Source organism: Columba livia, chromosome 4 (genome assembly GCF_036013475.1).
Source record: "Columba livia isolate bColLiv1 breed racing homer chromosome 4, bColLiv1.pat.W.v2, whole genome shotgun sequence".
NCBI classification, from domain to species: Eukaryota; Metazoa; Chordata; class Aves; order Columbiformes; family Columbidae; genus Columba; species Columba livia.
Genome location: NC_088605.1, coordinates 19,472,322 through 19,485,318, shown reverse-complemented (window position 1 = coordinate 19,485,318; position 12,997 = coordinate 19,472,322). Strand labels below are relative to the sequence as shown.

General features: G+C 41.0%; 1 protein-coding gene across 1 annotated transcript in view; it reads left to right on the top strand.

The window, feature by feature from the left end:
• Nucleotides 1-3,278, top strand: part of DHX15 (DEAH-box helicase 15) — a 45,851-nt gene extending 42,573 nt beyond the window's left edge. Inside the window, exons 13-14 of the mRNA XM_065060649.1 lie at nucleotides 1,361-1,530; nucleotides 2,714-3,278. Of these exons, the coding sequence (XP_064916721.1) occupies nucleotides 1,361-1,530; nucleotides 2,714-2,831 (288 nt within the window). The 3' untranslated portion in view covers nucleotides 2,832-3,278. The remainder of the gene's footprint in view (nucleotides 1-1,360; nucleotides 1,531-2,713) is intronic.
• The last annotated feature ends 9,719 nt before the right edge of the window (nucleotides 3,279-12,997 follow it).

The window sequence follows — 12,997 nt, the reverse complement described above, 5'->3', positions numbered from 1 at the left end:
TATACTGCAATTCAATTTTGCAAACACTGGATTGAGTTGAATGACATTAAGCTTAAATGGTTACAAACAGTGCACTGTTAATCTCCATTTAAAAAAGCCTCTGTTGGCTCCCCAGACTTGAAATAAAGTAGCAGTATAATCTCTTAAAATCTGAGATGAAAATATTTGCGGACTATTGAAATACTTTGTTCTACTCATAAAACATGTTCTGGATATTGGTGTCATAAAATATAAGAGAAGCACACTTAATAAGTAATTTGTTACTAAGAAGATACTGAGTTAAAACTGGAGGTAGCTATTGCTTTAGAAATCTGGGGTTTTAGTCTAACAGATGGAATTTATGTTTCACTAGACAAAAAAAAAAAGATACACCTACAAATTAAGAAAACAAGGAATTATACAGACTGCATTAAAGGAAATCAGCTAATGGTGATCTGATTAAAAATGTCTTTTCAGCCATTGTCTGCTCTGCCTAATCCTTTTACAGTATTTCTGTGTGTATATATATGTAATGAAAAAAGTACTGAGGTCATCTTGAGTTACAAGTATCAAAAGGTTAATTTTAGTTACCTGTTCTGTTAGATTAACTGTTCTTACAGGAGATATCCTTCTAGGGATAACTGTCTGCTTTACAGATCTTAATGAGCTCGGTATCAGAGCATCTTGGCGAGGTAGGCATTATTCCCTTTCATAGAGCGAGAAGCTTGGCCAGAGAGAGGTTAATTGATTTTCACCAAGGTCACAGCAGAAGTGTGGTGCTGAGCCTACATTTTCCAGCTCTGAAGTCACGCTGTAACAAGACTCTTCTTATTTCTGACATACTAAACTTCCCGTTTCATTGAACTGACATGTTTTTTTCAGGCTTACTGTGTGAGAGGATTTGCAGAATAATATGTGCATGAGTAAAGTTACTACTGAAACACTGCACTAATAAAAACTTGTAGGAATAATATAGCTTATTGGTCCCACAGTAACTACTGCTGCAGTGAGGTGCTTGAAGCAGGTGTCTGTAGACCACAATTGACTTTGATGTTAAAACCTGTCCAGCAGATATTGCTGGATGCTGCTTCTCCTTGGGTGAGAACTATGTTTGTATGTTGCTTGAATTTTATGGTAGAATATACACTTCCCATAGCAGTCAGCAAAAACGTGTGGCATCTTGATTGTGTCTGTTAAACAACAACAAACAAACACACAATAAACCCCCACAGCCATGAATAGTTGAAATGGTCAAGTAATGTGCCAAATTTAGATGAGGTTTGAAAGTTGGGATGGTCTGTTTTGTAGAGAACACTTAAGAGCTCAAAATCACTTAATTCAAAAATGACCTGTGGTAATGAAAGAATGTCTTTTTACTTAGGTGGCACATTTGGAACGAACAGGGCATTACTTAACAGTAAAAGATAACCAGGTCGTGCAGTTGCATCCCTCCACTGTTCTTGATCATAAACCAGAGTGGGTGCTCTATAATGAGTTTGTCCTTACAACAAAGAATTACATCCGGACATGTACAGACATCAAGCCAGAATGGTAAGTCACAAGTCATGACCTACTGTAAAGCTCCGGTTTTTCCTTTTTCCTTTTCTAAATTGAGGTAATTCCTTTCACTTCTCCTGAAGCTAATGTTATTAAAATGGTTTGGGGAATGGCAATAGCATGGACTTGAGATCTTGTAGATGACAAAAGGTTTTCTTTGGGGATACTTGTTCCTGTTTGAGGGAGTTGTGTTAAAAACTTGGGTGCCCAGGCTCTATATACAATGCACAGAGGTGCTTGACTTAGACCCAGTTACTTCAGTCAGCCTGTTGGAAAGGAACTGCTGGAAGATGGTAGGTTTGGGGATGTGTCCTAGCACCCACTTGTGTATCTAAGTGAAGAGGTACTGGTAGGTGCCTCTGTTGTCAAGATTGAGGACATCTCGTCTCTGTATGTATCTGTAATTTTTCCACAAGGATCTGAACCGGATTTGGTGCCATTTTAAAATACAAAGGAAAGAGGTGGTAATACTGGTACAGCTAATTTGTTCTAATACTTATTAGTCGACAGTGTGCATATCAAGGATATGGAGACCTGATCCCCTGCAGACAAGCGGAGGTCTTGCCCATATTTAAGGTTGTACTTAAACTGCCAAGCTATAAGCTTTGAGGACATGGCAGAGTTCTTAAACTGTTGTTAGTATTGTGCTGTTGTGCAAAAAGAGTTTAAAGATTTGTAAGACATAAAACATAGCATATATATATATGGTATTGTCCATATATGGTATTGTCCATAGTATTTTAATGGAAAAATATATGTTTGAACACTTCCTTAGAAGTATTTTTCTGAACGAGAGCTGTATTTTTAAGCTTACAACAGCTATGGCTCAGCTGTACTCCTGCACAGACTGATGTTTGGGTGGACTCCAGTGGACTTTGACATGCAGCTCCTGGGGCACGTGTGGGAGAAGCAGTGTGGGTCTGTCAGGGACACCAGGCTGAGCAGGAGCTCCTGGCTAATGCTCAGGTGCATGTGGTTTTGCTTTGGATTTGGGTGCTTGTGCAGGAGGGGACTGAAACGTAAATGTGTGTGCATGTCTGTAAACTTCCAGTAATCTTAAAACAGCAAAATGACTTGAAAAAATAATGGATAATCTTTGTTTCCCTCAGCTGTAGAATTTCTGTAGGATGCATCTGCAAGTTTGAGTACTAGTAACAAACTTTTCCTTTTTCGACAGGCTGGTGAAAATTGCCCCTCAATATTATGACATGAGCAATTTTCCACAGTGTGAAGCGAAGAGGCAGTTGGATCGCATCATTGCCAAACTTCAGTCCAAGGAATACTCGCAGTACTGAATTTATGCTTTGAACTGAAGTTATTCAGAGGACAGCTTTAAGAGATGAAAGGATTCGAAGTTCAAGTTGTGCTCTTCACTTTGGTTCAATAATGGCCTTTATTTGAAAGCTTTTTAATTTTTCTTTACAGTAAATATTCCATTCTGATTTCATAAATTAAACATTTATGCCTCCCTTTTGTGTTGACACTGTAGCTCATACTGGAAAAGCTGATCAATGTTTTGCAGTTTATTGAAAGTAGTTCTATATATAACAATGTTATAAGCATTTCTTTAGAAATGGTTGAAAATGCTTCTAAAAATGTGATTATCGACCATGGTATGCATGATCGTTGTAATTGTTGACATTCCTTTTAGAAGTTGTGAAATGTTACAACTTGTGCTTATGTAGACACAATCTTCAGCTTCAGTACAAAGGTACTGACTTCAATAAAGTCTATTTATACTATTTTTTTTGCCACAGTATGTCAGTATTTCTATTGTTTTGATCAAAACATGAGAGGCCCTTTAGTCTCCCATTAAACTACTGTTTTATTGACATAGCAGTAGTTTAATATTTTAATATTAAGTGTAGATGCTTAAGCAGCACAATTATGGTAACATCAATATCATACATACAGTGTAGATTTGTTGCAAATTTGTTTAAGTTATGTAGGAAATTGTTTTAGAAGTGAAATGCATGCAGAATTTCTGGGAGAGTGTTTTTTTCAAACAGAACTGTAGTAACATGTCCTGTAAAGTGAAGTGTCTGTGGCCAGTTAGAAATCACCCTGCTGGGCAATGTTCAGATACAGTTTAAGATCAACACAAGTAATTCTTAAGTGACACTGTAGGTCAAATTACATTGCACTGTTGTAATTTTGTAGTGATTTTTAGTGAAATACAACTCGACAGCATTTTTAATTTGGGAAGCTAATCCCATGTGGAATTTTCAGTAAGATTTGATCAGAGGGGTGGAGCACCCCTCCTGTGATGACAGGCTGAGAGAGTTGGAGTTGTTCAGCCTGAAGAAGGCTCTGGGGAGACCTTCTAGCAGCCTGCTGGTACCCAAAGAGGCCTCTGAGAAAGCTGTAGAGGGGCTTGTTGCAAGGGCATGTACTGATAGGACAAAGGGTAATGGCTTCAAACTAAGAGTAGATTTAGATGAGGTATAAGGACAAAATTCTTCACCATGTGGGTGGTGAGGCCCTGGAACAGGCTGCCCAGAGAAGCTGTGGATGCCCCATCCCTGGAAGTGTTCAAGGCCAGGCTGGATGGAGCAACCTGGTCTAGTGGAAGGTGTCCATGGCTGTGGGGTGGGAACTAGATGATCTTTAAAGGTCCCTTCCAACCTGACCCGTGGTGTCGTTCTATGATTTAACACACTTGGTCAGATTTCAGTTTTCCCTGGAGTACACTGAGATTTGGTTTTTCTGGCCAAGAGAAGCTGGAGCAGCCCGTGCTGAAACAGGTTCTGCCTGGAGTGGGAGCTGTGTGCTGTCGTGCTGAACTGAAAATAGGTTATGTTTGGAGAGCTGGCAGCTAACCTCAGTTATAAGACTAACCTTAAACACTGATGTTTCAGGTTTCCTCTTTAAATCACAGCAGTTGGCTACAAAATTAGTTGAATTCAAGTAACCTGAGGATTCTTTTCTAATTCCAACTTTTTTTTCTAAAATGCTATTTATGCGAGGGGGACTGGAGAATATCTAAAACCTTTGTTAGTAATGAAAACAGTATTGTGAAAGCAAATATGTCTGAAGCAAAAAAAAATTGATTGAATTTAGAGTAGAGCATGGGACCTGTGAGTCTGCCTCATTTGCAAGTAAGGGCGTGGGGATCTCCCTGTCTGCAGGCGTTGGGGGGTGGGTCTGGGCCTTCCTGCCCTGTGCAGCTTGCGCTAGGAAGGAGGGAGGTTGACTCTTCATAAAATATTAAGTTTTCTGACTGCAGTTACAGGTGTTTTTATTTAAAACATTGGGGGGCAGAATTTAAACAGTTTGATTTCAAACTAGTATTCCTAAACAGACAACTGTTCTATTACAAGTTTCCTGCTCTAGGGTGACTCCAGTTCATGTGTGGGGTTTTGCGATCGTTTGCTTATCGCCCTTCTGGGGGGTGGTGGAGCTGCGTTGAGTAATGCTGAAAACTGCCTGCTCCCCAGGTAAGAATTTCTCTAGTATTTGTGTGCAGCCTCCAGCTGAACGGTGTAGAACCACCTTCTGTGTGACTTTCCATAGGTACGGCAAGGTCCGCGCACGCAGCCAGTTCTCAGCGTGAAATCCCTTGAGGACCCAGCACCAGCTGGCGCGGGCTGCAGTAGCGGTGGCACTTGCGGATGGGGGAGCAGATGGCTGTGGCACTGAGTGGGACTTGATGCAGGAGGGACTTTGGCCTGGTTTTCTTTTTTTTTTCTTGTTTTAATTGTCATACCCTCAATCTCTGCTCTGGCTCTGACAGCCAACCTGGGATCTTTCACTCTATCTTAGCTACCAGGAACACAAATCCTACAGGCCAAATTAATGTCCTGTGACAGCTGTGCAACCCAATTAAGTCTGTGACACCTGTGCAGTCCACCTGAAGACACTGAGGTGCAGTGGTGTCACTGGCTTAATTGGAAGGTTGTGGGGTGTCCCAGCTGCCCCGGGGGACAGAGCAGGCCCTGTGCCCTCTGCTGGCAGCGGGAGCAGAGCTGTGGGAAGCAGATTGGCTCTTGGGACACCCCAGAGATCTGGGGGCTGGTACTGAAGCACCTTGGGAACCTGGTGGATGTGATACTTCTGTGATGTTTGTGTGTCATCCTGATCCCCTGGAAAACACTTAACCAACTGAAGACCTGACAGGCAAAGTGCTTGCAATACCGTAGTTTAGGACTAACGCATTTTTTCCCACCAGACTGGACGTGCTTCACTAAGGGTTGTGTAGCGGAGGATGCTCCCAGGGCTGGGGTGGGAAGCTCCCTGTCCTGTGCAGGCATCATGCACTCGCTGTTCTACTGCACAGTGCTGATTCCTGACAACTGGGAGTATTCAGAGGTTTGGGGTGGTGACACACACATTCACTTAAATCACTGTGGACACCTTAGAGTTACTGCGAATTTTGCTTTTGTTTTGTTTTAAAGATGTGATTTTAGAGCCATATAGCAGTGGGAAGAGAGCAAGTTACCTAAGAAGTAACTGACCCCTCCTGAAGGAGTAATGGAGGAGATGCCAGGGCTGCTTGGAGAAACAGGTTTTCTAGGTCCTGAAGGGAAACTGTGTCAGAAACCCTCTTCTTAGCTCGAGTTTTCTCAGGGATACAACAGATGCATGCAGAATGACTTGGTTTTGACAATAGCGCTGGTTTTTCGTAAATGTTGGAAGGTGAAAAACCTCTTTCCAATTTTTCTGGTGGAAAAACTGTCAAAAAAGGTTGCCCAGAGAAACAAAAGTAGATGAAGAATGTGGTGTAGGAATGAGGCCGCCTTTTCTGTGAGCGTGTGGAGGTCACTGTCTGCCTCCTGCAACAATTAAAACCACCCACAGTCCTGCTCATCATCAGAGCTTTGGTTTTGGCTGCTTATACTGTAGGCTGCAGTAAATGGGGAAAAACGTTAGAAACTGCAAAATACACAAGAGTTTGCTAATGTCAAACAGAACTTGGGCTTCCCATGCATTTTGTGCTGTGAAATGCCACAGCTGCCTAAAAGCCCCCGTGGCCCCTGCTGGGCTGTGGAGTGAGGGGTCCTGGCAAAGGGATTCGGGTGCCCCCCCCAGTGTCAGCAGTCTGCTCCCCGCTGGTGCCGCTCCGGAGCGTGCAGACTGCTCCTCGCCGGGCCGGGAGCCTCTTTGCTTTGGAGCTCTTGCTTGAGGAGTTGCTCCCGTAGGATTAGTTGGTTATCTGCTTTGGAACAATGGAAAAGGAAAAGCAACGCTTTGTGTACTTACTGTGATTTATTTTTTTTTTTTACCCATGGAACTCTGGTGGTTTTTGGAAGTACATGGTTTGTATAAAATAAACTTTGTAGTGTGGGACTTTTGAAAATACAGAATGGATTGACTAGATGATAGGAAAATAGTACTAAGTGAAAGGAGTATATTTTTTTGAAGAGAGGAGAGTCTTCCATCTTAACTGTGATTCTGTGTAATACCTCAAAGCAGTAAAGGGCTAATATTGATGTGAGGTCATAACGGTGTTTAGATATAGAAGTAGTTCTTGATGAGCAGGTACATAAAGCTGTGGTTAGGTACGTAGATATTAACATCGTGAAGACACACAGAAGCAACACTTTGTACTGTGTTTAGATTTGTAGGGATTTTCCAGTGTATAAAATTTTTGTCGGAGGAAAGAATAAATGATTTCATGCTTTGCTATGTCGTGACGTCATGAAAGCCCCCAAAGTGTCACCTTTGGGAGACGTGTACACAGAGCAGTGCAAAAGGCGGGCGCTGCAGCTGTGTTTGTGCTCCCGGGAGGGTGTTTTTGTGGGTACCTGTGCCGGTGGTGCGGGCGGGTGTGCGCTGAGATGGTGGCTGTTCGCCCGGCTTTGCCTGGCAGAGCAACACCCCGGGGCCGGATCCCTTCTCCCTGGGATCGGGGCTCGTGAAACACCATCGGTCCGTGCTGTGTCGTTTTCAGCCTGCACCTCTGCGCCGTGCGTATTGGAAACTGCTCATTACTTGCCATAAGAAATGTAGCTTAAAGAAAAAATGCCGGAGTTAGTTGGCTTTCAGTATGTCATTTAAATTGATACCTTAACTAAAGCCCAAGGGCAAATAGTTTTCCTTCCATCCAGTCAAGCTACAATTATTAATTTGTAATCAGATTCCTATGGTTTTCTTCATTTTCTGACAATTTAGCAAGGAAAAGCTGTACCACACCATGATATTAGGAAGCAGAGTTGTATTCTAAAGTACATGAATTTATTCACTTACTGTAATCTGTGAGGAATAGTCATTTGTCTTGCTTTTAGAACAGGTTTTAGTAATAAACATCTTTTACTATTAGAAGTATAATCTCGTATCGATACTCTGACCTTTTAAAATTATTTAACTTTAAGACTCTATGTGACAAAAGATTTATGCAATGCAGAGAGGGAAAATGATCTACTTGGTCAACCTAGTTGATTTTTCTACTAATACTTTTCAGTGGTGGCTTTCTTTTGTGACATGTTTCCTAGAACCATTCTGGTATGGAACCAGGCGTTGGTCTCCAGTAGTACAAACGTCGGGTATTTTTGAGATATTTAAAACCAGGATGAAACCATTCTATGAGCATGTTTGCCCTTCTTCTCACTTTTCCTCTTTACAAATGACAAGCTTGGGCTGCCTCTAATTTGCGCCGATGCGATTGAGATAAGTGGTTGGCATCGAGGAGATCCCAGCTTCCAGTATCAAGGGATCAAACTAAATATGGTAACAGCAGTAAAATAACATTCCTGTAGCAGTGGTAACAGACTAGTTCTGCTGATTGGAGGTGTTTTAGTTTTGCAGTTTCAACTCGGACACGGTAGTTTCTCAGGAACACTGAATGTATGTTGGACAGATGATAAAATAATTTTAATTTGTGTACATCTTGGCTCTGAGTGATTCTTGAAGCTTTTTCCCCAGCTATGACAGCTATGCAGTAGTTATGTTGTACAAAAAAATAAAACATAGTGCAAATTAATGTTGATAATAAATATTTCCTGTGGCTCTAAACTTTTGTTATTTTGGGTCAGTCTTATTTTTTTAGCTAAAGCAGCCTCTTGCCTTGCATTTGCATTCAGTGTGTGTTTTGTCAGCACATCACGTTAATGTTCCCGGCCTCATTGCTCCCAGCAGCATCAACAACAAGCACTTAAAGCACTGAGCGCTTACCGGGCTCTGTGGAGCGGAGGGTCCTGGTGGACCCATGTCCTGGCCGCTTTGTCTATTTAAATATTCATCCGTGTAGTGAAACCATTTCTGCTTACATTAATAACCAGTGTTATCCTCAAAGACAGCAACCGCTTCAGCTTGATGGAGATGCTAATGTTTGCTATCAAAATTAATGAGTGATTTTAAAGAAATAAAAACGAAGCTTGACCTTCCCAACCTTAAAATGGTGCTGCTGAGGTTGTTTCATTTTGTGTGTTGAGTAAGTAACTGATAAGCCTTTTACTGTGACAGGGATAGTATTGTTCTTTTAAAAAATGTAGTGCACTGTGAACTTTTCCTGGAAGGCCTGCAGTTAGTACGGCGGCGGAAGGTTGGAAGCAGCGCGAGTCACAGGATGGTGCCGTGGGTGCCACCTGCCCAAGAGGGTGTTCACAGCTCCGCCCAGTGAGTTATTTGGCTTTGCAATGTAATGGACGTTAACTCAAATTACTGCTGCTCTTACATAATTTAATATATACATATATTAAGAGCAGAAATCGGATACAAGAATTGGCAAGAATTTAAAATTCCAGTCTTGATGTTCTAAATAATATCTACCCTGTTTGTTGAAAACATGATTTCATTTTCAGTAAATTTATGGACAGTGAATGGCTTCTCCCCATTAAAAGAAAAATCCGCACAGGAGTGGAAACAAGAACATCGGCGTATTTAGTTCATTTGGATGTTAGATCAGGGCTGTGCCTTCCACGTGTTTGCTCTGAAGCTCCTTGCTGGGCTCGCTGCTGTGTAAATCCAAAACGCTCCATTCAAATGTCTGTTCTCTGCATTCTCCAGCGTTGTCAAATACGAGGTTAAATGCTAATGTGGTGCTGCAGTTGTGATTTTTTTGCAGCCAGGAGAAAATTCCTGTTTGGTTCTGGAGGAGAATTATGGAAGGAAAAGTGAAGAGGAAGATATTCAATTATATGAAATGGTAATGGCTTACTTCATGATCTTCTTCATAATCGTATTTGTTCTTCAGAGAGTAATTGCCTGTAATGAATATATTATTTTTGCAAGTAAAGCTTAAGAATTCAACCGTTTGTAGCCTACTGGCTTGATATGACACTAATGTTTAGATCTCTCATTAGGTACAGCGAGGTTTCAGAAATTAATTTGCTTTTTTTAGCAGTCTCTTGATCAAACTAATCTGATTATAAAAACAACTTTATCAACGCTGGGCTGTCTAGACTGAGAACAGAACTTCCTAAATTAGCAACAGAGTCAGCAGCAAATATTTGTTCTTACTACTTCCAAAACTTTGACTTTTGTAAAGTAAAAATTCGCAGAGACGCTCTAGTTGCCTTTCATTGCATTCACTTTAACCTGCTTTAAGAAAAGCCATTGTTCTTTCCCTTGACTTTGGGGATTTGTAACAGAGGGGCAGGTGCTGAGGAGCTGCAGCACCGTGTCTGGTACGAACGCTGCCCGGGTTGTCTCCTAGTGAGGTTTGGTTTTATTAATTGGATCAAATGGGATGATGAAATCCAAAGTTAATGATCTGTCAAACCCCTTTGAAAGATCTATCAATTATTTCTGAGGATTTGCTGCCTCTTTGTGGTATTTCTTGTGTAAAAATGGAATTCTGTATCGATCACAGCTTTTCTTGGGATTATGCAAAAGACATAAAGTGCAGTTTTGCCGAGTTCTACGGCGTGTGACTGGGAGTCTTTTTTCTGCCTCCTCCACGTTCCTGCCCCTAGTGCCGAAGGAGTAGCCACGTTTTTCTCTATGTCTGTAATATACTTTGTAATTAGGGTGTTGCCACTGCTTTATCAATAAGCTTTGAATAATGTGCTGAACAGCGAAGCCTGTTTTTCATTATCTGAGCGATGACAACAGATCTCGTCGTGCCTTTCAGTACATTAATTTTTAGATGACATCTTTACCGTGATTGATAAAACAGCGGTGAGTCTACTCCATGTATATAACTCAGTGTTTTGCTAATGATCTGAGTGTACCCAGGAGCCGGCAGAATGGCTCTGAGGTTTTTTTCTGCTGTAAAGACACTTATACTAGAGGCAGAGACTCGGGACAGTCCAACCATCTTGATTCCTGCTAATTCGGGTTATTCTAGGATTTTTTTCTCACCCTTTGATTAGTTACTTCATATAGTTACTTCATAACTATAATCACAGAAATCACAGAAACATAATCACAGAAATGTTATTTTTGGGAAATCATAATCTGATAGGGCTTTAGTAATTTATTTACGTTGTTAATTGGTGGTGAGAGTGTAAAAGTTATGAACTACCTCATAAGCTTATGCCTGCCTATAGCTGAATGCCACATATTCACTGGTTATTTATAATTTGGGGGGTATTGAACTGATGGAGGATTACTCATGTTGAAAAGCTGCTGGAAGGCCTGAACTGGGAATTAAATTATCATAGTGGCTTCATTTTGTTAACAGTCTCATTGAAAATATCTTGCTTGCAGGACAATCAAACTCATCAGTGTTCTGCTCTTCCACTTCAGTAGACAAAGTTTTAATCAGTGGCACAGTTGATCTTGCAGAATTCAAGGAAAATAATTTCCTGCATTTTTGAGATGAGCAAAAATTCATGTAATCCAGCTTTTTAACTCCTGGCACTCTTTCTTTTTTGTTTCCCTTTCTTTCTTTTTGAATAATCAGCTTTACTTCACTCAGTTGCCTATTTCACATAATTTCAATTATCAAGATGACCCAATGCTTAGTTGGAATTAGCTCATGGATGAAGAGCAAGCAACTGAACCTGAACTTGGACAAGGCAAATAATAGACTGATGGTGAGAAAACATTTTGAAAAATGTACAGTTTTCTCTAAAATTGTATATTTGCAATAGGTCTTTGCATTTAGAAGGCTTTAGACAGCCTTGTTATCCATTTCTGGTGGACTCACATAGCAGCATTTACAAAAAAATACTGCTCCATCCTCTTTTTCTTGGAGCTGCCATCCTATCTTAGTGGTCTGTCACCTAGCTTCAATTATCTCTTTATCTTCGGATGAAGCACAAGAGTACAATGTTCACCATCTAGCAAACTTAGAAAAATGAGTTATATTTCAGGTCTTTGGGGTTTTTTTTTCCTGTTGTTTCTTTTTTTTCCTTCAAGACTCCTAGCAGCCTGGACTCGGCTCTGGGACGAGGACTGTGAGTATTAAAGCCAGTGCCAGTTACATCTTTGGTGTAGCTGAGCTTTCTGAAACATGGGTAAAACGTGCCTGTGCAGTAACCGTAAGTACAAGATGGTGTAACAAATCTCAACAGTAACTAATGGTCATCTAGAATCTCACTACCTCCTGCTTTAATTGCAAGGACCGTTTATTCTGTCACCATATACAGCAAAGACTCCAGTGCAGCACTGCTGCCTTGTTGACCAGAGGAAGAACAAGCAGATGTCAGTCACCCGGCGTAGTGCGCTGTTTGAGAGTGTTCACATATTACAGTGACATATAGTCATAAGTGCGGTGGACATAACGTAACAGAACTTAGAAAAGCTGGCTCTGATAAATTCCTGTACCACCGCCATTCAGTGGATGGAAAGTATCTGTTTTCTGTATTTTGATCAATGATACTCAGTTTTCTAAATGCAATTTTCGTTCAGCGGAACCTTGCATTTTTTTGAACGGTGGCACGTAATTGAAGCTCGGGAGTGTTATGTCACGATACTTGACAAAAGCTGTATTTTGACCATTCTTGATCTGTTTTGCTGGTATTGGCAAATCTGCACGTGTAGCTCTTGTGGTTGAAGCTGATGAGAATCCCGCGTGTGAAGCTGTTCTGGGAACTCTGGGTCTCTCGGGTACTGGGAGCTGAACTAACCCATCTGGATTCTGGAACGCAGTGAGGAGCCGATGGGAAAGATCCTGAACACTGAAATGATGTTTTAAAGGTGACCGTGGTTGCTGCGTTCTCACCCACTGGTGGTTTCATTCCAGTTATGCCTAGTCTTACATTTTTGTATTATAGACATGAATTATCTTAAAAGTTAAGTAGAAACCTAAACACTCTCAAATTTCCACTATTTTTTGCTGTAAGTAAGTTTTTACTCCTCTGGGGCTAATTGCTTTTATAAACATTGGCTAGCGACGTTGCTTGACTTTTCCAAGGGTCTGGTACTTAGGCTGTTGATCTCCTCAAATATTACAAGGATGTAATACCTCGCTCCAGAGGTGTTCATAAAGCTAAATGAAATCATTTGATGGAAGGTGCTAAGGAAGCTTTAAAGCATTAGCCTAATAGAAAACCTATCAGTGGACTTTTAAAGCCTTTCTTCTTCAATTTTTATGGACTGTCTTAATTGACTTTAAAAGGCTTTTATGCACTTATGA